The sequence below is a fragment of the Diadema antillarum genome, unplaced genomic scaffold, assembly GCF_040938485.1.
Source record: "Diadema antillarum isolate AM-2024a unplaced genomic scaffold, OU_Dant_1.0 seq00001687_RagTag, whole genome shotgun sequence".
Taxonomy (NCBI): Eukaryota; Metazoa; Echinodermata; class Echinoidea; order Diadematoida; family Diadematidae; genus Diadema; species Diadema antillarum.
In genome coordinates this window covers 203,988-231,846 of record NW_027272382.1, presented here as the reverse complement: position 1 = coordinate 231,846, position 27,859 = coordinate 203,988, and the positions used below count along the sequence as shown (strand labels likewise).

The 27,859-nt window shown below is 35.8% G+C and overlaps 1 protein-coding gene across 1 annotated transcript in view; it reads right to left on the bottom strand.

Moving 5' to 3' along the window:
* LOC139711690 (uncharacterized) overlaps positions 1-25,653 on the bottom strand; it is a 46,236-nt gene extending 20,583 nt beyond the window's left edge. The window contains exons 1-5 of the mRNA XM_071623550.1: positions 25,160-25,653; positions 22,920-23,225; positions 20,921-21,262; positions 19,992-20,108; positions 18,763-18,831 (exon numbers count right to left, since the gene is read on the bottom strand). Of these exons, the coding sequence (XP_071479651.1) occupies positions 18,763-18,831; positions 19,992-20,108; positions 20,921-21,262; positions 22,920-23,225; positions 25,160-25,232 (907 nt within the window). The 5' untranslated portion in view covers positions 25,233-25,653. The remainder of the gene's footprint in view (positions 1-18,762; positions 18,832-19,991; positions 20,109-20,920; positions 21,263-22,919; positions 23,226-25,159) is intronic.
* Positions 25,654-27,859: the final 2,206 nt, after the last annotated feature.

Sequence of the window (27,859 nt, the reverse complement as noted above, 5' to 3'; positions counted from 1 at the left end):
ACAAAACAAAACAAAACAAATCCGAAAAGTGCTACGCAATCACATTCAGGATAATGACGGAAGAAGTCTGTAATGAGCATGTGTTGAATAAGAAACGGAAAAGTTTCAAAAGGACGTGGAAGCAGTTGAATGAAAATGACTGAGAAACAGAGAAGGGATCGAGCTCCAAAACACAGAGAAAAGAATTGCCAGTGCACTCCGTTATACCAAATTCCTCTGGAGAAGTTTTTGTTTGTTTGTTTATGTTTTTTATTCATCGAAATGCCGTCACAAGCGAACAAAAATCATGCAGTATACAATTATTGTCTGATGAAAACACACAAATCCTCCGCTTATCATCACATGGTGTTGTTTTATACTCATCAATGAAAAGCAATATTCATTTGTAATTTTTCCAAGATTTTTTTTTTTCATTTTACATTTAAGAGACAGAGAGATCGTCAATTTGCTTGTGCTTTTGTGCTTACTTTGAAAACACATGTTTAAAAAAGTAATAAAAAGTAAATAAAAAAGAATGGGTTTAAGGTTGCGCTTTGATACGTTCGCTCTTCCAAAGATTCGTTACTTCGATGTCCAAAGGATTGTTATTCCAAAATGAAAAAAAAAATGTAGTTAATTTAGGAGGTTTGCTATTAGAAATGTTCTTCGAAAAATAGATATTAAGGATCATTATTTTTAGGTCCGTTCTTCTAAAACTGGAATGGGCCTTATATTCGTTTAGGTGAAAACGGTTATTATGAGGTTTTGAAATTGGAGGATTTTAGTTGTTAACTTGTGTCTCCACATTTGGATAAGCGAACATAACTTTTCATGTTCCAATTAATAAGCCTTCGGTTAACCTTCAGAGATTCCTATCATTTACCGAATAAAAAAGCTTCATAATCATACGAACTCTATCAATTTTCGTATTGACAAACTGTATGAATAACGAGCCTCCGAAATGACGCGCTACAAAAGGTTTGTTATAACAAACCTTTTTGTATAATATCGAATACAACTTTTACAATTATGGCCGCAAGCGAGTAACACGTCACTTTATCATCTCTCCCGAATTTCACTTGGATATTAATCTTTGGATACTGTTTTCGACATCTCCTGCTGTACTAAAACATCATAATGAGTACCCAGACAAGGAAGGTGCCGCCAAGGAAGGTAAAACAAGACAGGAAATGTGATTCTGGGGTGGAAAACCGTGGCGCCACTCTTCCTTCTCCGAAGAATTCTACGCCGCCACCAAGAAGACGGCCTTCCGCAGCTCAACCCGCCAGCCCACCCCGGGTAAACCACCACCCCGAGACCACTTCAACAGCAGCGGCCGCAGCTCCCGTGCCATCCGATACCCGCGACATGCCCGACATGTCAAGAGATCTCCATGACAAAAGGGATGACGTAACTTCACCTGAAGGAATTGCCCGCTACTTCCACGAAGCAACAGAAAAGTTCGAACGGATGATAAAGAAAGCGGTGGATTCCTTGATTGAAAACATCAGACAGGTGGAGACTCATCTGGGACAGGCTATCGAGTTTGAAAGCAGGAGAGTGACGGCGGTCGAGAACAGGAATCTGCAGCTGGAGAAAAGAATGGGCGAGCTGGAAAAAGAGGTCAGTGCGCTGCGATCAGAAGTGGAGAGGCACAACTCAGCCATCAACAAGAGTGAAAGGTTCTCACGGAGGAACAACATTCGCATCGTGGGTATACCCGAGTCCACCAATGCCGACGAGGATTGCACAGCTCTCGTCGAGAAAATCACGAAGGAGAAGTTTGGCCTTGACATCAAGGTAGAGAGAGCGCACCGCGATGGAAAAGCCTCAAAGAATCGACCCAGACACATCCTCTTCAAAACCCTGTCATACCGCGAGAAAGTCGACATCATGAAGAATCAGCGCCTGAAGCTCGCAAAGGAAGCGTACTTCATGACAGACGATCTCACAGCTGACGATCTGGCTGAGAAGAGGAAATGGTCCACAGCCGTTCAGGAGCTGTACAAGAACGGTGTGAAGCTTCGCTTCTTTGCCGGGAAATGGAGGAACCGAACTGGAGTCCCGCACAACTTCATTTCCTCCAGTTAGGTCACTACAGTCTCCTGCGTGTATGTACTATAAATAATGCTTCTCAATATCTCTTGTTTAATTCATTACGTCACAACCATGTTTCTTTATGTCTATTTCTCTTTTTCTCCGATCATCCTCCTCTCTGCCTTTCTTTCTCTGACGACCTCTAAGTCTGCACCCCGGCAAATATGAATATCCATGTGTACTTATGTAATCAAATATCATGCTGTGTACAGGCTTACCAATGTAAATAGAATATTTCCAAAGATATTTTGACTTTATATATATATGTACAGGGAGAGTTGATGTAGAAATGATCTTTACTGTGACATCTCACCTGTGCGATGCGGCCACTACTCTTGACAGTACTTCGTAAACAATTTACACTCTGTATGACTTGCTATATGCCTTCCTTCTCTTCTTGTCTGCTTTCGGCAACTTTTAAACAACTGCTGATGGTAACGTTATGGTCCATATGTTGTCCTCCTTTGAAATATGGATGAATTTAATCCATGTTTACATAAAAATGTCCAGTGTCGATATTATTTGCCGGATGAGTTCAATTCAGAATTTATTAATAACGAGCATTCTTTCAGTTTATTACATGTAAATGCCCGCAGTCTGTTAAGAAATTATGAAAATATGCAATTATTATTGTCTACGATAAATATGAAATTCTCCGCTATTGGCATCACAGAAACATGGCTTAACGACAAATCTCCCCCTTTATATAACATTGATGGGTATTCTGTTGTCCGTTCTGATAGAAAATGCGGAAGGGGAGGCGGAGTCGCCCTGTTCCTATCACACATATTATCGTATAAAGAAAGGCCTGATTTGACATACAATGGAAATGAATTTGATTGCACATGTGTTGAAATTAATATGTATAATAGAAAAAACATAATATTTTGTGTAATATACAGGCCCCCTCATACAGATAGTAATTCATTTTTAGATAATTTTGATGTCTTATTAGAGCTGATCAATCAAGAAAACAAAGATGTATATATTATGGGTGACTTTAACATTGATCTTTTGAAAGAGGAGCACATTCTTAGAAATAGATTTTGCAATATCTTGCAAGCAAATTTTTGTAATATCACAATTGATAAGCCTTCGAGAATTACCGTCAATTCATCAACGTTGATCGATAATATTTTTACGAATATTGACACAGATTATTCGAAATCTGGTCTTTTGTATAGTGATATCTCTGACCATTTACCTATATTTTTCATTTGTGGCGACACACAGAATTCTTATGTTAAGCAGAAAGAACGTAAAAAGAAGCGGAAATTCACTCTAGAAAATATATCATTACTCAACGATGATTTAATCACGGAAACGTGGGATGATGTATTAATTTCTGCAGACCCAAACATTGCTTATGACACCTTTTGGAATATATTCCTTTCTTATTTTAACAAACATATCCCCACAATTGCAAAGAAAAACAATAAAAAAATCAAAAATCCATGGATAACAAAGGGAATTTTTCGTTCCATTAAGAAAAGAAATGTTTTATATAAAAACAGTTTACGGCATCCTGATAATGATAATGTTAATCGATATAAATTATACAGAAATAAACTTACACAGATTATCAGGCTTTCCCGCAGAATGTATTATACGGAAGCTTTTGAAAATGCTACTGGAAATATGTCAGCCACTTGGAAGGTTATTAACGACGTCATTGGTAAGCAAAAGAAGGTGTCAACATCTCAAATTACGAATAATGGACAAACGTTTTGTGATCCTAAAGATGTAGCATGTTGTTTTAATGAGTACTTTGTTAATGTAGGTCCTAGTCAAGCTTCTAAGATTGATCATACACAGACAGATTTCTCGCAGTACTTGGGCACGTCAAACGATAATTCATTATTTTTCAAACCAACAGATTTTAATGAGATCCTTGATATTGTGCATTCTATAAAATCTAGTCATACATGTGGTCATGATGAAATGAGCACGTCTTTTTTAAAACAGATTGTTGGGAGTATATTGACACCTTTAGTACATATTTGTAATTTGTCGTTGTCAACTGGTGTATTTCCGAACGCATGTAAAATTGCAAAAGTTATTCCAATATACAAAAAAGATGACTCTTCTTTTGTTTCGAATTACCGACCTATCTCTATTCTTCCTAATCTTTCTAAAGTCATAGAAAGACTTGTTTATAACAGACTGTATGATTTTTTATTACAAAATGATATACTGAACCAAGACCAATATGGTTTCAGGAAATTTCACTCTACTGATATGGCACTAGCCCAGTTGTATGACAGAGTGTCGACTGCCTTAGCTGAACAAAAACATGTCATTGGTGTGTTCATGGGCCTAAGCAAGGCATTCGACACTCTTGATCACACTATCCTTTTACGCAAATTACATTGTTATGGCGTTCGTGGCATTCCACTGGAATGGTTTGAAGATTATTTATCAAATAGACAACAATACGTATACTATGAATCGGTAAACTCTGAAGTTTTAGCCATACATTGTGGCGTCCCACAAGGATCCATATTGGGACCACTACTATTTCTAGTGTATATAAATGATATTACAAATTCCTCTAAGTTACTGCAATATATTCTGTTCGCCGATGACACCAATGTATTTTGTTCCAATTCTGACTTTCAGTCGCTTTTAAGAACTCTTAATACTGAATTGCCGAAATTATCTACATGGTTTAAGAGCAATAGATTTTCACTCAACTTAAAAAAGACAAATCTTATTTATTTTCATAATAAGAAGCATAAAAATGAAATGCGCCAATTGAATATAATGGTGGATGGTATATTATTGGAGCAAAAAGAAAGTGTCAAATTCCTTGGAATATATATCAGTGAAAATATGAAATGGAATGCTCATGTGCAATACATCTCAGATAAAGTGTCTCGTAATGTTGGTATACTCTGTAAGCTTAAGTATTATGTCCCAAAGAATATTCTATTTATGCTTTATAATTCGTTGATATTGTCGAATATCTCATATTGTAACATTGTTTGGGCAACTGCGAAAAGTCGCATTGACAGTATATTGCTCCTACAAAAGAAAACTATACGTATATGTACCAATTCAGGTCATTGGGACCACTCAGATCCTTTGTTCGTAGAATTAAAAACACTAAAGGTAAATGATATTAATTTTTTGCAAAATTCACTGTTTATGTTTCGTCTGTATAACGGTCAGTTGCCATCTTCTTTCTTCTCATTATTTCAGCTAAACAAGGATATACATTCTTATCCCACAAGACAATCTGATAAATTTCATCTACAAAATCCTAAAACCGTGATGGCTCTGAAATCTATCAGACACACTGGACCTGATATTTGGAACTCTCTTCCTTCAGAAATTCGAATTTTAAAGTCTATGTATTCTTTCAAGAAAGCTGTAAAGACAATGCTGCTCTCTGGATATCAGTGATCTTATAATGTCATTGCAATTGTATGGTATGTGAAAATCCCTTGTTGAATTATCGCCGTTCAGAATTCATTGCGTAATGTTATGTAACCGACCATGACCTGTAACTGTTCACCTGTACCTCGGTGAGAAAATACTTTGCCATGCTTTACTATTCAGTGATCCAGGTGATCTCACTTTGTGTATTAGCGAAAGCAGACAGACCTCTCCTCTCTCCTTTCTCCTATCCTATCTGTATGCAAGTCATCCCTACCCTTATTTTTCTATATGTTATGTATCATGTACGAGGGCTGCATGCAAATCAAGCAATGCTTAAGCTGTAGCCCTTCTGCGTTATTCATTGCATCACTGATAATTATGTTCTGTTGTACATTTTAAAGGCAATGAAGAAACTGTATTGCTGTACATTCTAAAGGTAATGAAGAAACTTACCTTGTTAGCAATTAATGTTTATGTATATCCATTTGTATGTATGGTACCATCAATGTATATGATATATGTGTATGTATCTGCATGAGCAATGATATAATGCAGGAACCAATAAAATCAAATCAAATCAAATCAAAAATCAGAAGTCACAAACATCCATCCAAGTTATATGGACTTTTTGTGTCTTGTTATGACAAAACTTCGCAGTATCGAACCTACTATCATTTCTGACTAATATAATAACACAAATTCTCCTCGGTAACAGTGTGTAACACAAGGAGCAAACACAGAGGGATTTCTTCCTAACGTATTCGTTTGCCCTCCCCAGCTAAACTTCGTATTTCTATAACGAAGCACGTTTCTGTTGTTTTTTTCTATATCAATTCTTTGTCATAATTTTAGCTGTGACCATGTTCGTTATATAAAAAGCAATTTTGCATTGTAGACTTTATATAACAAGTCTAGGACCTGAATATTTACTTCCTGATAACGAAATTTTGATAAATATATTCGTTCTCAAGGATGGACTACGTCACTGAGATTACACGTACGTTTTTCATTTACAAGAGATGGAAAAATTGTTTTCTTTGATTCCTCAGTATGAAAAGATAAACAAGCTTATATAATTGAGAATTGGTAATATCTATTCAGGATTTTGCAGAGGAGTTTGTTCTCGACATGAAATTGCTGTTTGTTGTGAGTAGAATGCGTTTCCAACTCAAGAGAGCTGCATTGTTCAATATCTTGTTTGTTCCGAACGTCCGTGAGCTACACGCGAACCTCCGTGATGAAAACTATGCTATGTTTGTTGGGTTACAGAAACTGCCCAGATGAGAAACATCTTAAAAAGGTATATTATTATTTGGGAGTGAGGATTAAAGTATGGGATAGTGAAATAAGAGGTGAAAATATTGAGTTTCTGTAAAATGCGCGTAAAGTTAAGAAAGTGTTTAGCGGAAGAGCAATATTTCCACAAAAATGACGAATTTAGTTAAATCATCAGTTGTCTACCATTACGTACAGGTTAAGAGTACAAGCTTAATATTCTGCAATCACGTACACATGTCCCTTAAGATATTTCGTTAGGATTTTGAACTGAATCAAATCTTTGGAAACTATGTTAAATGGTATTCAAATTTGTGTGCAGTACAAATTCATGTACAGTACATGCTGATTTTTTTTTTGATTTTTTTTTTTTGTCGACACATGCCTAGTATGAAATATTTGTCCATCCCTCCTCCGCCCGCTTCACCCTCCTCAGCAAAACACTTGTTTGTTTTATTTTTTAATTTTTCGCTCTTTTTACAAGTGAGCGCCTATAATTCCACTGTTTTTTCTCCACTTTGTCAAACAATATAAGTTATACTGTAGTTTCCATATATCAATGCAACCAGTGCGATGAACTCCAGGAGGGTTGAATCGGGAGCGAAGGTGGGATATACAGTACATCTTTTTTTCGAACATTAGCCCGGTGTATTCGTGCATCCAAATAATAAATGACGCTTTCCCTAGGACTTTGGAATGAAGTGGGGTTTTTTTCTTATTATTTCCTTGTCACCTTTGTAAGCATGGCATCTAGTTCACATACAGCTAATGCAACTGCTATCGCATCGGAAAAAGAGGTTCCGGAGGAAAGGCCCGTCGGTCTTTTGTGCGGTTTCACCAGGAGAGTACGCGATAAGTTCTTCGATGCCCGCTTCAAACTCAAAGGCAAAGCACAATATAAGGGCGTGTTTGTTAACGAAGATTTAACACCTCTCCGTTATGCTCTCCTGATGAGAGCAAAGAACACACCGACTGTGAAGGGGGTGACAACGAGACAGGGAAACATCGTTTGCAAGATGGGAGACAATGACTTTGTGACACTCAGATCACCTGATGACTTGTTTGACATTGGGTGTGATGATGTCAAGTATGACGACTTCAAGCTTCGAATCTTGTAACTGTTTGCTAGTGAAATGCCGTTTAGTTTACACTATGCACCATACTATCTATGGATGACAATCATATACCCAATATTGTTTCATATAATATAGACCCTAATCTTTTTGACAGCAGTTTTCAGGACAAATTACATGATTCTTTTAGCATATGTCACGTAAATATACGATCGCTTCCTAAAAATATCAGTGATCTTAGTCTTCTTTTTGAATATACGTTGAATTTCAAATTTGATATCATTGCACTGTCAGAAGTTTGGAATGTTTCCAATACAGATATTTTCTCTTTAAATGGTTATAGTCTTGAAGCCAAATGTCGAGATGGTGGATTAAGAGGAGGTGGTGTGGGAGCTTACATTAATTCTACACTGAAATATAACCTGTTAAATCATAGAGTTATGTTTGCAGAAAGTTTATGGATAGAAATTAACATAGAGCGCAAAATTGTAGTGGGCATTATCTATCGTAAACCAAATACAGATCTGGACCAATTCCAGAATAGCTTGTTGAGTGTTCTTGATAATTTGTCAGTTGACAAGTCAAATGTCATATTAGTTGGTGACTTCAATGTGAATTTAATACCAACAAGTTTAGATGGTAAAGCTGTCGAATTATTGACCTCCCTGGAGAGCATATGTTTACATCAAATAATCGCATCTCCCACCAGAGTGACTAGGGACAGCTCAACTCTTATTGATCACATATATACCAACATCTCTCAATTCAGAATGCACTCGGGGATCATAGAAACTGATTTGAGCGATCATTTTCCTGTATTTGTCGTTTTTGAACATTTGTCCAGTGAAAGCAAGAAAAGCCCAACCAAAAAGACTATACGGTCATATAGAAACTATGATGCTGCTTTATTCTGTGAGGATTTGGGCAAAGTAGAATGGAGTAAAGTTTATAGATGCAGTGATGTTAACATTGCTTACTTGACATTTTATCAATTTCTGAAAGACATATGTGACAAGCATGCGCCGATTCAAAATGTTTTTATAGGCAAAAAGAGAAACTCCCCTAGAAAACCATGAGTGACTTCTGCAATCTTAAAATCTATCAACAAAAAACATAAGTTATATAAGGTATGCAAGGCAGTAAACTTTGAAGGAATTCCTACCGCAAAGTATAAAAGATACAGAAATACTCTTGGAACTGTTTTGAAAAATGCAAAGAGAATGTATTACAGTAATTTATTTCATGAGCATAAGAATGATACTCGCAAAACCTGGAAAACCGTCAATGAATTACTGAATGGCGGAAATAGAGGTAAAAAGAATACTGAAGTGGATAAATTGGTAACAAATACTGATGGAGTAGAAAAGATTATCACAACAGAAAAAGATATAGCTGAGACCTTCAATGACTTTTTCGTGAACATTGGCCCAAAGTTAGCAGAAGTGATTCCAGCAGAGAGTGGAAATCATATGGAATATCTCTCATTGAGAAATGAAAAATCATTATTTTGGGCACCAGTTACACCTGGGGAAATCTGCAATTACTTCCAGGCATTGGATAAAAGGAAAGCACATGGTTTTGACAATATACCAATACGTTTGCTCAAGGACTCAGCGCATCTAATTTCTGAGCCACTGGCTTATATCTTCAATTTGTCACTCGAAAATGGAGTTTTCCCAGATGCTCTGAAAATTGCAAAAGTTACTCCAATTTACAAGAAAGGTTCTAGGGAAGAACCGGGCAATTACAGACCAATTTCAGTATTGCCAGTAATTGCTAAGATTTTTGAAAAAATTGTTAACAATCGGTTGGTGGATTTTTTGGACGCACACAATATTTTATACAAACATCAATACGGTTTCCGTAAAAAATACAGTACTAAGCTCTCTGTAATCAACCTTGTGAATTCACTTCTAACGTCTATCGATAAAGGTAAACACACTATTGGTGTATTTATTGATTTCCAAAAGGCCTTCGACACAATAAACCACAAGATCCTCTTAAGCAAGTTGAGTTTTTATGGCATTCGCGGCAAACCTTTACAATGGTTTCAGAGTTATCTTGCGAATCGATCACAATAGTCCAGCGGATATAGAGCACATATAGGGTGAATCATGCACATTATGGTAAAAGCACCATACTTGGTACACATGTACATGATGCCAATACAAGTCATTTCTGATATGGAAGCCGCTCTGATTCTGCCTGTGGCGGCCGTGGCGGCCATTTTTCAAAATGGCCGCCATGTGATATAGCAATGATGTGTATTTTGGAAACTTCAAGTCCGATTGTCGTGATTCTTGTACCAATGTATAGGTTTTGAGGGTCAAGGATTCCAATAAAACAATTTGTGAGAGGATAAAACCATGGTAACCTACTTATTAGCGGCCATTTTGAAAAAAAGGCATGGCTGCCGCTCTACATTCTATTCATATATCTTTAAAACCAATGGATGCATCTTCATGATTCTGGTACAAAAATATGTTTTTGAGGTTCAATTATTTATATGGATACATCTTTTCGTGTATACAACCATCACATCCGATATGTTTTGGCTGCCATTTTAAAACATGGCCACCGCAATACTATACTGTACGTCTTTGAAACTAATTGGGTCAATGATTTTGAACAAGCATTTGCTGATCTGAATAGAACTAACACATCTCGTTTTCAGGTCCATTTTGATAAATATGACTGCGACACTACATAGAGTATATACACACACACACACACACACACGCACACATACACACACGCACACACACACATTATATACAGTGTGGCATAGAATTAATGGAAACGCAAGTTTTCGCAAATAATTTGCACATTTGCATTACTTTATGCAAAAATGAATGACATAAAGTTATAGAGAATTTATCTAGAAGAAGAATGACACCAAAATCATCCGATTTGGTTGAGTAGTATTTATTCTACAGATGTTTTTGTAAAGACGGGTTGAGCGTAAATTTCTTAGCTCAATTCAACAAATTTCAGCGTCGAACAAAAGCCACTGCCTTGGGAGACTAACAAAGAATTGAGGCCGCACATCACAATGTGGAATGCTTGAATAGGATTATTGTCGAAAATTCACCTTCAATTGTTGGGTAGTCTCCGTTGCTGAACTTTGATAAAATAAAGTAAAAAATTAATGATCAACAAAAACATGTCTAGAAAGAAAAGAACTCAACCAAATTGGACAATTTCGTTTTGGTTTCGAAAAAAACATTCCTTTCCGTTTTCTGAGGGGCCACCATATATAATTATTATTATATATATATATACCCGTACACCCTCACTTGCCATATGTATTGTCCCATTGACAAGAATCGTTCACCTTTTATTGGTAAATGAACCTCCTTTGTTGTTGCGACGTTTAGTTCTTTATTTTTCATTGATTGTTGTTGATTGATCATACCTCTATCACATTCACTATTCAAGTATAGGTATTGAACATCACATAAGTACAATTGTTACATAACTGGAATACTATAAAGATAATTATGTTGAATATCAGTTAGGTAGAGTAAATGGTGAGAATGGAATAGAAGACTTTTCCCCCAATTTTGGATGCATAGACAGGAGAGCACAATAAGTGTAATGTCATAGTTTCCAGCCACAAAATATGATTATTGCAGTCTAATAAGACCTATTGATTTCTAAAGTTCTCAGGTCTTTTTCATTATTTCATAGTATGACCTTGTCAAAACTGTTACACAAAATTATAAGGAATCACATTAAGGAATCGAATGAGCTCTGACAATCCAAAACAATTATTGTTCCTGATCATCCATTGATGAGCAGTGATGAACGTTAATGCATAATTATGTAGATGCAGGTGCGCTTTGGAGAATGTCTTCAGTATTTCTACTGGTGCTGATGGTAAGTAGAAAGATCGATATACTGAATATTTCATTCTGCAGTTTTATCTTCCAATAATTATGAATCCCAACATTTGTATTTCTTTGAGGTTTTCCTTAAATTCATAGATTAGCATAATTTTTTTTTTGTAGTTTATATTTTGGATGGGTGCTGTTATGTTATAAAATTGCGTTGAAACGCCCACTGTCCATTTACCTGAAGAAGTTGCTTTTGAATTATGAAACCTTAATCCTTATTCCATATGAGAATGGCAAATGCATGAAATATATATTTGTATAGTTTCTTTGGGGTTAGGGTAGGGTGAAATTCAGTTCAAGAGGCTAAAATCATTGATAAAAATTAATGCATATAGATCAACTATAACAAGTAATGTATTCAGAGTAGAACTACACACAGAAACAGATGATTTGATTTTTCCTTGTTCTTGTTCTTTACAAATTACTGTACATCAAAAGGTAAAATTCACAACCACAAATCCATTTAACGAAAATGTTTGTCACATTTCTAGAAAAAAATGTACACATAATTTTTTTTGCTTTACGTCTGTGAAGCACATTTACATAAAATGTTATCTTTTTAAGTAATTGGTAATTGGGTTTATTTGTAGAATAACATGGCTTCAAAAGCAAAGCTCATTTCAACCGAGACAAACCAGCTCCCAGGAAAGAAACAGATTGGACCAAGTACATCATATTCATATGTCAAGATGATGACACAAAAAACCTATCATGTCCAGCTTTGTCTATAAGAAATGATGTTGGTATAGGATACAAAACTTTGGCAGAAGATCTGATTTGTTTTCATGAGGCTGATTCTTTACCCACTACGCTGCAAATTACAATTAGATGTAAACCTATAAAGATGTATTGTATACTACCTATTGTATTTACTTTATCGTTTGATGTATAAGATTCAGTGTAGTTGTAAGTATCAGAACAGCCTGGTCAATCATGAATTTTACAGGCATACATAATTGTAGTATGTTTACATTTTATGTAAGTGACCCAATAAGCTTTAGAAGTTTTCTCACACTTAGTGTCATATTTCCAAAGGAAACAGATGTACTATATTGGTTGGAAACTATGATTTTCATTCCATGGTCCAGGGACCAGAGAAAGCGAGAGTCTATATTTCTAGAAACTGTATAGTCGTGAGAAATATGTACTTCAGGCAGGAAATTGTGAAGATCACAGGCATACATAATTGTAGTGTGTTTACATTTTATGTAAGTGACCCAATAAGCTTTAGAAGTTTTCTCACACTTAGTGTCATATTTCCAAAGGAAACAGATGTACTATATTGGTTGGAAACTATGATTTTCATTCCATGGTCCAGGGACCAGAGAAAGCGAGAGTCTATATTTCTAGAAACTGTATAATCGTGAGAAATATGTACTTCAGACATGAAATTGTGAAGATCATGTTTTTCACATACACTGTACACACATAAATCCTATAAAGGAAGTTGAGCATATTTTCCAAAATGCTTCCAAAGTTAACTATGCCCAGATGTTCCACATTAGAATACTAAAAATGAGTGAATAAGTAATTGTTGAACTCTAAAACAAACGTTTACACCAGAATCAATCCACAATGGGCATCCCGCTTTCATAACACTCGTACGCTATATAACTGGAGGGAGGCCATATTTATCAAATGGCCGCCAAAACAAAGGATGTGATGAACCTATTCACTTTGCTAAAACATCATTAAATTGAAAACCTTCACCCCAAAACTATACTTTTACACTTGAATCGTGATTATATATCTTTTGAGTTCGAAGGTATACAATATTCATTTTCTGTTGTATGGCAGCCATATGCATTGAAATGGCCGCCAAAACGTAGGATGAAGCGATTCATATTCACTTACAGTTGAATTTATGGGAGTCCTTGACCCCAAAAACATATAAGTTGGTACCAGAGTCATGACCCTTTGTCCATACGTTTTAAGGATATGTTTTTATCTAACATGGTGGCCATATTTTTTCAAAATGGCCACCAATAAGTAGGTTGCCATGGTTTTATCCTCTCAAAAATTATTTTATTGGAATCCTTGACCCTCAAAACCTATACTTTGGTACAAGAATCACGACAATCGGACTTATAGTTTCCAAAATACACATCATTGCTATATCACATGGCGGCCATTTTGAAAAATGGCCGCCACGGCCGCCAAAGGGAGAATCAGAGTGGCTTCCATATCAGAAATGACTTATATTGGCATCATGTACATGTGTACCAAGTATGGTGCTTTTACCATAAAGTGCATGATTTTTTTCTATATCCGCTGGACTACAAGTAATATGTTACAAGGAAACCGTCAGTAGTCCGAATACCTTAAAGTGTGGTGTACCACAAGGATCAGTTCTCGGGCCAACGCTCTTCTTAATATACATAAACGACCTACCAAATTCAACTTCATTTTTTAATTTTAGACTATTTGCTGACGATTCAAATATATTTCATACATTCAATGTTGGCCAGAGGGAAGTTGACATGGGGATTATTAATCTGCATTTAGGGAAAATTCAAGACTGGTGCAATTCTAATAAAGTAACAATTAATTTGAAAAAGACAAATTATATGATTATAAAAAGTAGAAAATGGGAAGTTACTGTAAAAGGAACAATGGAACTATCAGATAATGTCATTAGTAGAGTGAATGAGGCATCTTTTGTTGGAATATGCATTGATAGTCATTTGACTTGGAAAAGTCACATACAAGCTGTAAATAAATGTGTAAGACGGAAGGTTGGTATTTTGTTTAAATTACGACACTGTGTCCCCCAACATACACTTATTCTACTTTACAAATCCTTTATCCAGTCCAACATAACATATGGAATTGAAGTGTGGGGGAGTACATGCAAATCTTATCTAAACTGCCTTCGTCTTAGTCAGAAAATGGCCATGCGAGCTATCACTTTCAGTCCACTCAGAACACCTTCTGATCCCCTATTTCAAAAACTGGGAGTAATGGATGTATTTGAACTGCATAAACTTTACATCTGTACATTTATATTTGATTTATCAAAGGGAAATATGCCACATGATCTAGCAGAATATTGTCAAAACATCTAACATTCTTATTCAACAAGGGGTAAAAAAGAAGGCTTGCTTTATCTACCAAAAAGTAAAACTATGTATGGCCAACTCTCACTTTCTTATATAGGAGTGAAACTGTGGAATGCTTTGCCAAAAAAGTTAAGGAGTATTAATACCAGGAAAAATTTCCGAAGTAATTTAGCAAAACACATTAAATCTGTATAGACAATGGTACTACAAACCAATAATGTTATAACAGTAGTTTTAAATGTATCTCAATAGTTCATTATGTAATACGTGTTTAAAAGGACCAACACCTACTAGCACCTGTGCTACCTCTTGGTTCTTTTAGCAACCTCATTGTGTACAACATTGCCATATTGTAGCTCTTTTTTAGATTAATAGTTTTAGATTACATAACCATTTATCAATTGTGACAGTGCACCTCAAAACAAACAAAAAGTCGCCAGACATGAATTTTTAGTTAAGTCCATATTCTAAAAGACCAGACTTTAAGCTTTAAAATGATGTATAACTCAAATCAAATGGACTCTCCTAACCTATCTAAATATTGGAAAGAAAGCACAAACTCAGCAAAAGTGTGAACTGAGAAAAGAGGCTCTGAAGTACAGTGTCTATTCAAGCGCTTAATCTTTACTAAACCGTGCTGGCTGTGCGATGAATGGGACAAAAAAACAGGCATGAACCACCAGAGTAACAACAATGAAGGGATTATCAGATTGAACTGAAATTGAGCATGCCTCATTAACACATTCTGTCCATAATCAATGCTAACTTTCAAAGCAATAGCACTATCCTTTCAAAAGTTACTAGTGTTGAAAGTGAAGAGTGTGGACAAGGTTTTTCAGAAATGAAAAAAGGATTCTAAAGACATACATAACCACACTATTCTACCAAAAATGTTTGAGATAAACTGCTAAAAAAACACACTTTCCTGCCCGTTTTATGATACCAAATTTTAGCATAATGTAAAAGAAGACCCGCTCTTTCAGAAAATATGAAAAAGTCAAGTTCGGCTAGGTTGACCTGTTTCACTTATTTTCAGTCCTCACGCAAAATCAGTGTGTGCGACTTTATGTTCGTTTTGAGGTGCACGGTCACAATTATATATTATAGAGTATATTCAATATGTTTTGTTTAGATCATTTAGACAATTACATGTGCTATGTATTAATATTGATGTACAAACATGTATTCAAACTTTCCTGTACATATGTTGTTGTTAAATAAACTCAAACTCAAACACATACAGCTAATGCAACTGCGACGGTTCGTAAAACCCGCATTGCTCTTCACCCGAGCAATTCGGGTTTCACGAACCGGCGTATCTTTACTGCGTCGGTTCGTGAAACCCCTTTTTCTCAATTTCTCGATATTTCGGGTACCGTCGTTTTTTTCTTTCTTTGATGAAATTAAGAATAATTAATTTTGTGATCTAAAATTTTGGGATTGGGTAGAGTTTTGAAAGCACTTTCATTTGGTACCAATATCTCGATTTTGAAAATTTTGACCAAAATCGAAATAGCGTCGGTTCGTGAAAACACCGACGATTTAGGGTGTTAAATTAACACCCCCGGGTGTCATTTCCAAATTTTAAACTGTTTTTGAAGAGTTTCTTAGTAACAGCACTTCTTGTTGATTTTTTATTTAAACAAGACGATCAAGAATTTTACATTAAAATACTAGATTTTTGAAAAAAATGTGAAAATAAATTTACACCAAAGTAACACCAGCTGGTGTGGTCTCTTATTGAAGCTAGACGGGTGTTAAACCATTGATATTAACACCAACAAATATCAAATCAACACCATGTGGTGTCATTTTTGAATTAACACCAGTACAGTGTCAAAATAACACCAGGTACAGTGTCAAATAAACACCACGAAGTGTCAGGTGAACACTTTTCAACACCATCACAGTGCATTTTTAACACCTCTGTTTGTGGTCCTTTATTGAAGTTTGATCGGTGTTAGATTTAAAGGGGAAGGCTAGTAACTGATCAGTGGGAATCAGTGGAAATGCTGGGAGATGATTGTTCCAATCCTTATGGGATTCATTCAAGAGTTCATTGTATATCTATTGTTGTGTGAAAATGATTTGCTTCAGAATGGTCTCATATTCAAGTAATGTGCAGTTTAATGCTTCCAGGTTAGCGTCCCTGGTCAGTGACGGAGCAGTAATCTGCATATTACTTGAATATGAGACCGTTCTGAAGCAAATCATTTTCACACAACAATAGATATACAATGAACTCTTGAATGAATCCCATAAGGATTGGAACAATCATCTCCCAGCATTTCCACTGATTCCCACTGATCAGTTACTAGCCTTCCCCTTTAACACCCGTGGTGTTAAATCTAACACCGATGTTTTTACAGTGTAATTGGTGTTGTATTATCTAGGTATCACATATTCAGGTAGGGCCTCATCCGCGTCAAGCTCTGCATATATGATGACGGTCCCCTGTATTGATTTCTCCTTTGTTAAAGGGGCATTCCGGACGATTTTCATAATTTCACATTATGAAGTACATACATCAACAGCTCCATGTATAGATTCCTGGAATTTACTGTGGTCCTTGAGCAGAGAAACCAATAAATTGAAAATCTTAGATAAATTACACTGAACAGTGTTGATGACATCAGAGCCTCATATATTTCATAAATGTGGCAGTGTAATTCCAGTACAATACCACTTGCTCAACAAGTTCACCTGTGAAAAATCTATGCATGCCTTCTTCTTTTGTTCTGCTTCCTTGAGCCCGGGCTCATGCATTCTTATCATGCTTATGGTGAGGCTGCCATGTCATCATCCTTGTTCATTGCAATGTGTTATATATTTTGAAAACATTCTCATTCCTTATCCCAATCACTACAAATTCTGAAACTCTGTACTCGGTTTAACTGATTTATAGCTGTTCAAATGTAAAAGTCTGAAAATTATCCGGAGGTCCCCTTTAATAGATGCAGTATGCCTTAATATGTTATTTTTTATTCTTATGTCACTTCAGACTGATGTTGTTACGCAAATAATTTTTTTTATTGATTTGTATGTATCTGTATCATTTTGTTTTCATTTGCAATTGTAATCGGAGAAAGAAAATGCAGAAATAAACCAAACAAACAAACAAACAAGAATTTACCATCAGTTTTCTCACATTGTCTACAGATCGTTAAAATAATAATTATGTTATTATTCCTCATGTTGTTGTTTTTTCTGTACAAAATATTTCGGACATTTTTTAAGTATAACTGTATCTGTATATTAAAAACATTGGAAATTACAATTCATGCATGAATGATTTTATTACATGAACACTTGGCTACGACCAAATAAGCTCCTGTGCCAAAAGACACCAATGTCAGCCTATTGAATTAAAAATAATTCCAGAAAATATTTCTTCATATTTCTGTTGAATTTTAGTTCCTTTGTTGGCATTTCGAAACAATAATACAGTTTTGTAAAACAATTTGATTCCCTTCATTATCATGGATGGCGCGACAGGAAAGTCCTTTTAGATTAAAAAAGTGAAAGCTAATATTTGTTTTTCCTTTATGAAAAGGAATACTCTTCTGTACTTTTGTTTGTTTACAAAGACTATAGAGCAAACGAAATAAAACAAATTGTCGTTTCAGACACAGTTTGCATTAAGCCTTATGATGTTTAATGTGAGCCTTATTGTCCAGTGTCCAGCTTGTGGGCTGTATGCACCGTGGGATGTATGACACTTCACGTCCACTCAAACACCGAATTTTAAAAGTAAGCATGCATGGGTCTAACTCCCTAAATGCGGTTGAAAGAAAGGAATCTTCAGTTTGCTTGTGCTCTCAAACTCGATTTCTTTTGAATAGACTAATAATGCACAACCATCGAGAGGATATCAAAAATAATAATATTTTTTTTTCTTTGGTCTTTAGAATTCCAATTCCCTAAACATCAAAATAACTACAAAAAGTATATTATCAGATTTTTTTCCTCAGAAATATTATGCAATAAAATGGACATTGTTACCCATCATAATTCCTTCCACGTCATATTCCATTGTTTTGTGTAGTCTCCAGCAGGTAGTCCAGTCACATACTGTAAAATATAACATTATCTTCATGAGATTTAATAGTAGTGATCACAAATATATTTCAATATTCTTTTATATCCATAACTTTATTTTTTGTCATTGATATGTACGCTAATTACATCAAAATGTAACCCTGCATCACAAAAAAAAAAAGTCGCCAGAAATGGATTTCTTGAATAAGGGCAGATTTTAAAAGAGGGTATTCTAAGCTTTAAGTAATGTATGACTAAATTCAAAAGGACTCCACAATACCTCAATGCTGGAAAAAAGCACACACTCCGGAAACGTGTGAACTAAGAGAGGTTCTGAAGTACATGGTCTATTCAAGCGCTTAATCTTTACCAAGCCGTGCTAGCTGTGCGACGAAAGATACAAAACACAGGACGTAAGCCACCGGAGTAACAACAATGAAGGGATTATCAAATAAAACTGAAATTGAGCATATTCTATCAACACATTTTGTCCATAAAAAAAAAAAAAAAAATCTCACCTTTCAAATCAGCGGCATTATCCTTCAAAAGTCATTAAACTTGAAAGTGAAGGGTGTGTAAAGGATTTCAGAAAGTGAAAAGTGGCCTCAAAGACATACCTGGTCATTTTACTCTGTCTCCAAAAAGCGTTGTAGAAAAATTGATGAAAACACACTTTCCCATTCATGTTATGATCCCAAATTAAAAAGAAGGATAGCTTTTTCAGAAACTATGAAAAAAATAGAGATTGAGTCGGCCAAACTATTTCATCTTTTTTAGTCATCACGTAAGATCAATGGGTGCGACTTTTTGTTGGTTTTGTGATGCACGGTCACAAATTATTTTTTCTATTTATTGTCTCCAATAGGGATGTCTCTGACAGAGGCTGTTGAAAATCCGATAATCTACTAACGTAGAAATTCCATGACATATCCCGTTAGCGGTATTGATATGTTTTTGTCTTTTTATTTCTGGCCAATTCTATGACCGTTACAGTATCCAGCAATGGTGCAAATCCGTTTCATCAGCACTATCTATACTGTGAAAACAATAATGTTGGTGAATTGGTATTACAGCAGTTCTCGTTTACTTGTAAGCCTACTTATTGGTTTTCATGGAATGCAGATCGAGTTTCATTCGCTTCCATTTGGCTAGGATTGTTAAACGAGTAAATTCGAGAAAAACAAATGACATACCTTTTCGTACGTAGTCCGGGTGGTATTTTTGTAGAAATAATCCAATTATGAGAAATAGGACTATGACAAATAGACCGACAGCTATTCCAATAATGACACCCACGTTATGACGTCTTTCTGAAATTTGAAATAGAAAAAAAAAATGGAATCTCTCATTCAGTGCTTATTGGAATTAGAATGTGTTAAATATGTAAATACAACGGTAATGCTCTTTATTCCGAAGGTTGGTTTCAAAACGAATTAGAAATAAGGTTTGTTATTCCAACGTTCTGCTGTTCTGAAGCATGAAAATTCCGTATACCTAAACGTTCGTTAATTCAATAAGAAACAAAGGGCTTAATTACTCCAAAACTTGGTTGCATTATCCCGAATGTTGGTACTTCAGAAAATTTAGTAAGGTTAGCTATTCCAAAGGTTCGTTATTCCGAAAGTTCGTTAATGACAAAATGAACTGGGGTTTGTAATTTGAAAATAAACGTTGCGTACTTTAAAACCTTAGGAATCACAATTTACGAACTTCATGTGACTTTCGAGTTAGCGAACCCTCGGAATAACGATTCATCGCAATAATGAACCTTCGCGACAACGAAGTGTTGATACCACTACCCGATAGAACACTGTGAAAGTATACATCTGTAACACGTAATACCTATTTCAGCATATTGTTCACTTAAAGCACTGTGAGAAATCCTGAAGTCGCAGGTTCTTTAAATGTATTCTCATGTATTTTATTTCAGTTACCAAAGAGAGATATGTCTAATTCTGTGCAGACACAGATAGTCTCCTCTTCAATACCCAGATTGACCTTTTCCATATTGTACTGTAAAATCAAATCATTCAAAACTCATTTATTTCCTCCTTATCTATTGTGTTTAAATATCATTCAACAAAACCAAATTCAATTCTTCATCTCAATATCTTTCCGAAACCTGGTATAGGTAGAACAATGATTCCCATAGTCGACGTTCCATTCAGGGCGTCACCGATAGCTGTGCACATGAAGGTTTGCTCTGTCCCTTGTTTGGCTGAAACATCGATTGTTTCAGACCTCTCGTATGTGTCGTCAGAAAGTGATGTCTGTCGCGAAACAGTGGAATTTAGTATCTGTCCAGACTCCTCGGTCCACAGCATAGAAACATTAGGCTTAAATCCACTCACAACACACGTGAGATTAATGAAAGGAGTGTTGGAGAGAGTTTGGTATGTACACTGGTCTTGGGTTGTCGGGCTTTCATGGACGCATTCCTCAATAACATGTCGTGATGCCATCGCTACAATAAAAAAGGATGACGTTTTGTGTATTAAAATGAACACTGCAAACTTGCGTGTAATTCGCATTTTTTCATCTTTCATCTTTGTATGATTGCTCTCAGTTGAAATTGCACACTAAAGCAAAAGAATAATACAAGTCTATTTGAAAGTGTTCTTATTAAAATTAAAGTAACTTTTCTTTACTCTGGATTTCACAAGCCCTCATGTTCTTTATCTTCCAATAGTGAAGCATAGTTTAAATTGACAGTCTAATAGTTAAAATTTACAATTATAGTGCATAGACCTAGGCCGTATTTTATATTAAATGCTTCTCGAAAGGCTTACAGATATCAATGTTATGCACCTCTGAAAAAAAAAAATCGCAAGAGACGTTGCATTGACTGCTTTATGATAAAACTTCTCCCTTATTTTTACATTTATTTCTGTGCAAACCGATCGCAAGACACAATGGGAAGTGGCACGCAGAACTAACCAAACTACGACTAGTTTGTACTTATAATGAAATGTGATGTAGCCTTTTGACAAGGCCCTCTCGCTGTATATGATACAAAATAACCGGGAAACGAAGCCAGCTCAGCTGAGCGCGACAGCTATCTAGAGAGCCTTTTGAGACCTACTTCTCACATTATTATTGATAATCACAGGAACCCTTTACTGAATATTAACGGGCTCTGGTCGACCGGCCTGTTCGTATGCATCACTGACATCCAGGTGAGGTCAGGGGCATGCATGCACCGTATGCAAATCGGGCTTGATCAGACAGACCTATTGGTAGGTCAATTTTGGCTCCCAACTTTAGGTAGAAAAACAAAAATAGGTTCTTCGACTTATTACAAGGATGCGAATCAGATATCAAAAGGCCATTTGCTGTCCGACCCGGCTGGACTCGCTTCGGTCGTCCCCATTTGCTCACGACCACACAGCGAGAGAGCCTTGCAGAAGGCTGACGGTGATGAAGAGGGAATGACTATAACACTCAACGCAATAAATGTGTGGCAAACTGACAAATGGCTTTTTTGTTGTTGTTGTTGTTGTTGCTTGTTTTTTTTATTTTTTGTGTGTGTTTTTTTTTTTCGTGAATGTACTGAATTCATCCTTATTAATATGTTGGTTGTAAGTATATTCAACAGCCTGATTCAAGATATATAAAAAGTGCAAGTCCTTCATGATTATGATATTTTTTCCAAGATTTTCTTTCGTGCGAATTATTTATCTGTTGAGGGTATTATGGTCACCTTATAAGTTATACAAATTGAACAATCTCTGATCTAATCACAACTTCTCGGTGATAGTATACCCTGTCTATAGAGACTAGAAGCTCAGGTTGATGTATGTTCGGATTGCTTGTTTGTTTGATTGGTTTTTTTTTCAGCTATTCCATTAAATACAATTCAAAGAGTTTTCTCAATGAGATTTAAATTATATACCTTGGGCAATTGTGTCTTTTCGTCGTACTCTTTTTTTTACTGAATTCGAAGCCACGTTTAGTCATATGATTCGGTAACAAAGACTGCACTTTTGACTTTCTTCTTTCATTTTGTATATAATGCACGTCCACAGAGTTACCTTTTTTGGGGGGTGGTTAACAATTTCATTGACAGTTATTTTCCTTTACAGGTGTTTGACTAACGTTTCTTGACTTTTGATATTACTCACAGTTAACCGTCATAAGGGTGGAATTCTCAAAAATCTGCAAATCGCCCAGCGCAACTTGACAAAAGTATAGGCCCTCATCTGCCACCTCCAACTCAGTAATGACGAGGCTGAAGTTCCTGTCGATGTTGAAGCGTTCCTCATAGCTCTCAAAGTTCCCATCGGAGAATCCAGCCTTATCCTCCTTCTGACCTGAGATAGTCTCCTTCACCCAGTAAACAGCAAAGGGATCCTCCTGGAAGTCGCACGGAAGCCTGATGTCTTCCCCTTTCCATCCTATAACGTTGGGCTCAGTACCTACCACTGAAGCTATAGACAACATGAATCCGAAAATTGAATAAATTATATCCATCCATAAACAAAATGGTAACCTGTTTTTGCCACCTCCAACGATCTAGGTCCCTTTTGACGGAGTAATTATTATAAGCAGCAAAGAAATCAGTTCATACTTTCATATTCTGCATGCCTCGTGAAAATGTAGCTTCGTTCACACATTTCGTTTGGTATCGGTGCCTAGGCCTACTATGTTAAGTGTTTGTGTGTGTATGTTTTTATAATGATCTGAACCCTCAAAGCTTAGAGTGATCTTAGTCTTCTATTCAATGTTATTTATATTTGTTAATACTAGGAAAGTAGAAATGGCAGGTACATACTGAAACAACATTGAACATGAAACAACATGCACTGGAAATAATATTTCTGTTGCAATTAACCATGAACTGGAAATGGAATTAGGTATACGTTGGCGCGTCAGTCAGTATACTTTGAATAGCCTTTGGAAAGAGCTGTTTCTATAGTTCTTCGACTATTCTGTTAACATTATACACGTTGCGCTTGATGTCTCCTTTTGGTGCTTTAAATAGTGTAGACACTTTTGATCATGAAAAGATTTGACTTCCTTAATAAGAATAACCGATAACACAAACACACACATTCACATTTTTTTTTTGTTTTATGAAATTCTTTATTTGTATTTCATATTTCATGTTCTTTATTTGAATTTCACAATGACACACACACACGCATATGATGAACTTTCTCCTATAACTTTTCTGATATTTAGAATGGGGCACTCATGTCTCGGACCCAAAGAGCACTGATGCTAGGCAATATGATGGGGCTTTGCTTCATGTTCCTGAAATTCTCATATTTGTGTTATTATTGATTTAAAAATGCTTCAGAACGGGGTGAAATGGGGCATTCCCTGGGATACGTGGGTAAAGTGGGAAAAACAGTAGCTATAGGCTAGACAATTTTAAAAGCATAATTATCATTAACGTGTGTGTGTGTGTGTCAGTATTCCCTATGTATGTGAGTGTTTTAATATCATACACATGAAGGGTTTTATCCCAACATGTTATATAGGGCCTATCTATTAGGGTTCATCAGAGAAAGTTGCATTAAAAGAATCTGAAATTTAAAGAAAATAAGAAAATCTCTAGTATTATTCTCATCATAACTTTGAATACAGGAAGAAGTGGGACAGTGATGATGTCTCAGTTCTCCCCAGCACCCGAAAATTGAAAATGGCGGCTAACATAAAAATTTGGCTATTTTTGGCTAAATATTTTAAATCAAATTATTGGAAGTCATATAAGGCGTACATATAGCGTGTTAAGTGCAAAACTGTACGATGAATTCAGAAAGCACTTCACACTGAATGCCAAAAAACTGAAAAAAAAAGTGTCCGGAAAAATAATTCAAAATTAAACTTTCCCTCAGAAATGTTGCAGAGCAGAATACTGATACCATGTGCTTGTATTCTGACGCAAAATGCCTAACAGGCGATGAGACTATAGAAAACTGATTAGTTCAAAACTTTTTAAAGATATGACAGGTGTCCCACTTCTCCTGTGTCCCAGTTCAGCCCACTCTATACTTAAATAAATTCTGCATTTGGCTCACAGGTCCATTATAAGTAAAAGTAAAGTTACACGTACCTTTTGCAGAGGGTTTGAAGGAAACAAATAATATCATTTTGTCTTTATTTATAACTATCATTACTCCACTTGAACTACAAATATTTAAAGAATGGAAAACGTCACTTTCAGAATTAATTTCACGGTTTATAACACAAACTAACATTGATTGCGAGCACGCAATAGCTATGTAAAGCTGTATATATCATGTCAGAGGCTATGATAACGCTTAAATGCACTTTACCGATTTTTTTTTTTTTTTTTTGAGGTAGTAAGTTTTCCAGCATTCATTCTACAGGATCATTCAAGAAAAGTTACACTCACCTTTTGCAGTGGTGCACCAGAACGCATACGAAGTCAGTGTCAATAGGAGAACGAGGTTGTATCTTCCATCCATCGCAGGTTATAAAAAATCGCAGACTTCTTGTATGAAACAAAGTGAGTATGGTATCCTACCGCACGTTTAAATCATTACTCCCGTCAAATTATCACTGATATCATCATTCACAATGTCGGTTGACGAACACACCACATACACTGCACCCTTTCCAGATAAAGGGGTTCTTTTCTGAAAATAATATGGAGAAGTAAATTTGTGCGTCGTTCAAACCCTCGACGTACCCATTTGCTTGCTGATTTGTCGAAACGTCAGTATCCCTATGTCTATGTGGCGTACATATACACACCATTGAAAATACTCTCTTTCTTTCCGCGGGAGACATAGTTCAAGGTACAACGTTAGATAAATTCTGCTCGTTTACAATGTTTAGCATCGGCAAATAGATGGTGCATGGTAGCAATCACATATGATTTTGTAGGACAAATTCGCGGTCCCAGTTATCGATCAAAGTGCTGGTTTCATTCTTTGGGGCTAAAGGCCGACCTAAAATGCAATGGCATGAGTGCTGCTCTGGTGGGAGTGTGTACAATCCAAAATGTCAACGATAAATCATCAATCATTCCCTGTGAAAAAAAAAGAGGAGCCAGTTCAAGACCTTATAAGAATAATATCATAAGCACATTATTTACTCGCGCTAAATACCTCATCAGATCCATATGGTACACGCTAAATATTAACCTCAACCATCACAAACAAGTTTCATTCTAAAATTAAAAATGAACTAAATTTGTAAGACAAATTCCACATTAGACAATAGCATTACCACAGGCCCGTGCTGTTTGGACATTTTCCCCTCAAGTTACTCGGCATAGAGAGACTTGTTTGTAATAAATATTGTCTATCATTATTTTGACATGCGCTACCCCAAGCACTCCTAAAGGGAAATTAACTTAGAAAAACACTTTGATCCACTCAACTTGCAATTATAATCTATACATGATCATTATCATGAATGTTTTTTTTTTTTTATGTCAAAACACATGCGATTGCATTTTTTTTTTTTGTAAATTTATCCTAAGCTTGCTATACAGTACGCTGCCACACTCTGCTCTTGTGACAAACCGCATGGAAAATCATGGACAAGGGGCATACCTCCCCTTTCGTTTAATATTAAGGCCCATGTCAGGAGCCAGAAAAGGGTATTCTGTTTATCAATATGATTATGGTCTATACAATCACTTATAACAAAACCATATCTCTAGATTTATTTTAGGATTTTATTCTTTTAATTTCCACAGCTCAAATTGCCCTCTGTGGTATTTTTTTCACAATTTCAAAAGTTTGTTTTATTCCCTGATATTGCGATTTGATGTGTTTCTCATAAAATTTTTGAATATTGGTTTATTAACGTACAAAGTCTGCTTGATATGATTCGCAGCACAACCAGTCTTCTTACATGTATCTAACATTTTCGTGTCCAAATGCTGACCTTAGTATAGTGGCACGATCAGTGCTGTAGGCCTCCAACTGCTGTTTTGAGTACGTGCAACCTAGGATATCGTGCATGGCAGAACATCCAGGAGGCGGTGTGAAAGATAAAGTGGAGTCATGCAGATCGACCGCTTACAACAATAATGTCATAACTACATTGTTTACTCGTTCTGTTTGCGATATCACATTCATACTTGTACAGGTTAATGATTAACCTTAGGTTTATCTTTTGAGTCATATTGACAAAATCGATATCCGTTGGCAAAGATTGCAGGTCAGTCTGTCTTAATATACTGTAGACACATTCTGATCTTTATTTTCCATAAGAGAGAGACTTTATTGTTAATAGCAGACTTTAATGATTATCTGTGTGATACCTTGCTCACGCTTTGACTCGCCTCAGAAGAACAATAATGTTCTATCGATGCAACTTTATATATTTATGATTTTTTTTTCTTTATAGCAACATTCAGATATGCAATTGGGATCTAAATACATCATTCATCGGAGGCTTTCAATAAACTACTACTCTAAAATACTTTGTCAAAGCAGCAGTATTACGGATGAAGGGGCATGCTTAAGTATCATGTGTTTGTCTGGCCAGAAACCGTTTTCAGGGTCAAATGTGTATTCACCCAATCCAAAAACCTTAATAGCATCCCGCAGGACTGAGTGTTTGATTCATGGGGTATTAGTATCTTTGACAAGATTATGAATATTATGCTGTAGTAGATCTTGCAAAATGTATTCAGTTTAGCTGTTTGTCACTTGTTTGTGTGTTTGTTTGTTTCTTGCTGACTAGATGTTTTGAATTTCCTTTCATCAAACTTTTGAGATTTTGGTTCGTAGAGTTGACACACCAGTAGTTATTTTTAAGCAGATATGTTTGGCTTGTTTGCAGTATATCACAATTGCATGTTTTTAAAATTAATCTCTTGTTTACAAAAACATCCGGCAAAATAGGAGATGTAACCATTATAATATGAAATTTTGTATCAATAAATCGATGGAAGTGCAGTGCCCTGTTGTCATATTTCTCATTGGGTACACCTCGGTTATTTTTGAAGGCATGACTCGTATGCTTATTTGTTTCATATTTGTTGTCTCAAATTGTTCGACACAAGAATTAGATGAGATCAATTTAATCTGACAATGTTACTTCTCTATACATCTACCTATAGTTTCCCTATATG